At 41.7% G+C, this 2,671-nt stretch overlaps 1 protein-coding gene across 1 annotated transcript; it reads left to right on the forward strand.

The window, feature by feature from the left end:
* Positions 1-1,028: 1,028 nt before the first annotated feature.
* On the forward strand, positions 1,029-2,222 carry REP15 (RAB15 effector protein). Its single transcript, XM_089671875.1, has one exon. The coding sequence runs from the start codon at positions 1,119-1,121 to the stop codon at positions 1,839-1,841; it is 723 nt and encodes a 240-aa protein (XP_089528001.1). The 5' UTR covers positions 1,029-1,118; the 3' UTR covers positions 1,842-2,222.
* The last annotated feature ends 449 nt before the right edge of the window (positions 2,223-2,671 follow it).

The raw sequence follows: 2,671 nt of genomic DNA on the forward strand, positions 1-2,671 counted from the left end.
CATTTTCTTCCTCTTTGTAACATCCTCAGTGAACTCCCAAACCTCTCCTTTTCCCTTCTCATGTCCGTTTGTTTGAACCAAGCACTGCATGGAAGTAGCAGTCATGTGCTCTGCTCTATGCACACTACAGATCCTATAGTCCATCTCAGGAGCAAGAGAAGGTTGCTACATCCTTTCCATACAGTGGAACTATGTAGAATGAGCATAGCCATCCTCCAACAGAAAGTCGGATCACAGCTGCAAAATAAAAAAAAAAATTATATATATATATATATATATATATATATATTTTAAACTTTTATTAAAAGAAAAAAAAAATTGTGTCCATTTAACCAGCTGCTATGGTTAGCTTTCACACCTAACTCAATCAACAAAAGGGCACAGTTAGACTGCTTAGTTAACATGCATTAAAACTCTATTGGTGAGTTGCCAGGTCTGCACATCTGGTGTGCCCATTATAAAAATTTAGCAGGAATGGTGGGAGCCCCTTATATTACAAATAATACAACAGGCACAACTGGGACACACAATGGCTGGATGGGGACAGAGTCCAGTATTATGGCAGGAAGCTCTCATTGTTGGGTGCAACAAGACCTAATAAGCCAGGGGCTGACTCAGCCTACCAGGCTCCTCCTATAGCTAAAATATACCTTCAGGGTGGACCAATCATTTAACCCAACACCCTAAATTCAAACCTTAATCCTTACAAAGCCATACCCACCCTGTTATATCTAAATGTCCTGCACCAGGATGTGATGCAAAACCATCCAGGAACTTTAAAAAAAAAAAAAACACCACACCTGTAGGACCAAGACACCAGCACTGATTAGTCTCAGTCAAGGAGCATCCTAAATGTATTTTTTTTAATCCTCTACATAGCGTAGACAGACTTTGCCCTTAGCTACGAATGAGGATGTGTTTTCAGTTACAGGATTGTGGAAGTTGTCCGGCCAGTTTTAGCAGCTCTGGAGACACAATAAGAAGCCCAGCCCTCTATTATAACAAAGTCACACGTCAAAGAACACGATACATCGCAGTGTAAGCCTACAGCTGCTTCATACTGACCTTCAATACATGGTGTGGGGCTTCCGAAATCTTGATGGCCATGTAAGCCTTCCATGATGGGTCAAACCTCTTCTGCTCAGATCATTGTCACCCAAGCAGACAAGTCAGATATTGTCTGTGAGATCTTCAGCCAGGGAGTGGTGCATGCTTCCCAAAAACTAAAGGACTATCTTGGATTCGAAGACCCCCATGGCAGTTTCCGTCCCAGCACAGACACCCTAACAGAGATCTTTCTGGTCAACTTCATCACCTTCTGCACGGAAAAGGGAGTTGAAGAACGAATTGCTACCAGCAAAATGACCAAGCAGCAAGCAGTCTTGTTTGGTGTGGACTGGATATGGAGTCTGCTTGGCCCCGACAAAACCATGAGGCTCCAGGTAGCTGTCCAGGCCTTACAGATGTCCGATTTTAAGGAAAATGGGCGAGGAGACCCAATAGAGTACGGCCCCTGCAAGGAAATCCAACTGACTGACACATTTTACAAACACAAGAGTCCATATGAGAAGCTGGAGGAGTTTTGTCGGCTGGTGGGCTCAGATTGTCTAGGTCTCTTCATCATCTTCGGCCTGCCAGGAAAACCCAAGGATGTGCGAGGTATCCTATTGGACAGCGTCAGCAGGGAAAATAAAAAGAATTCAGTACCGGCCGAGACAGCTTTGCAGCAATTCATCCTGAATACAGACAATTTCCTTCCCACAAAGGAGTTGTTGGACACTTGTATGTCCAAGAGGAACGGGCAAAGGAACATTGGAAAAGTATATATCAACTTTTTATAACTGTTGGTGGAGGATGTTTTATCAAGATGCTGAGTGGAAACATTTGGTTTACAATGGAGATACATCCAATGTTTTTAAATGATGTTTCCTATTTATGGACCTGCCAGATACAGGTAATGAAAGAGATAACAGGTTGTATTTTTGGACTTTAAAGAACCTTGTTTTCAACAACATTGTGCTTTTCAGTTGAATTGGAGTCATTGGAAGTGATTTCCTGCATTGTTGGCAACATGAAACCTGTGTCACCTGACTGCCCGCTTATAACATTGTGCCACTGCCAAACACCCCAGCAATGATGTTTGGTTTGAAGTAGGAAATTATTCTTAATGATATGTTTAATAGAAAATTAAAAATTTTAGCTTTTTGCTTCCCTTCTAGAAACTATTTGACTTAAAAGTCATCAATATCAGAAATTACATTAAAAAGAATTAGCTGGAACTGGGATTTTAAGAGGTATTAAACCTAAAACAAAAATGTAATATAGCACACTTAGCTAATCCTTAGATGTGGTGGCTGCATTTGTTTCCCTTTTATTGCTTCTCCCCCCCCCCCCCCCCAATCATCATTTGTTGATCCAACCAGTAAGTCTTATTTTTCAACTTCCATTAGTGATACTTTCTGGACAGTTTGGTCTGCTTGAGGGTTAAGACAAAGTCTATGGTTGACAGGTGCTTACAATGCTCAGCTTTTATTAACCACTTGCCCTCCTGAGGATTTACCCCCCCCCCCTTCCTGACCAGGCCATTATTTGCGATATGGGACTGCGTTCTTTTAACTGGCAATTGCACGGTCATGCAACACTGTGTATAAATTAAATTTGGGTCCAATTT

This window comes from Staurois parvus, unplaced genomic scaffold (assembly GCF_062004578.1).
Source record: "Staurois parvus isolate SC_StPar_1 unplaced genomic scaffold, SC_StPar_1.0 ptg000114l, whole genome shotgun sequence".
Classification (NCBI taxonomy): domain Eukaryota; kingdom Metazoa; phylum Chordata; class Amphibia; order Anura; family Ranidae; genus Staurois; species Staurois parvus.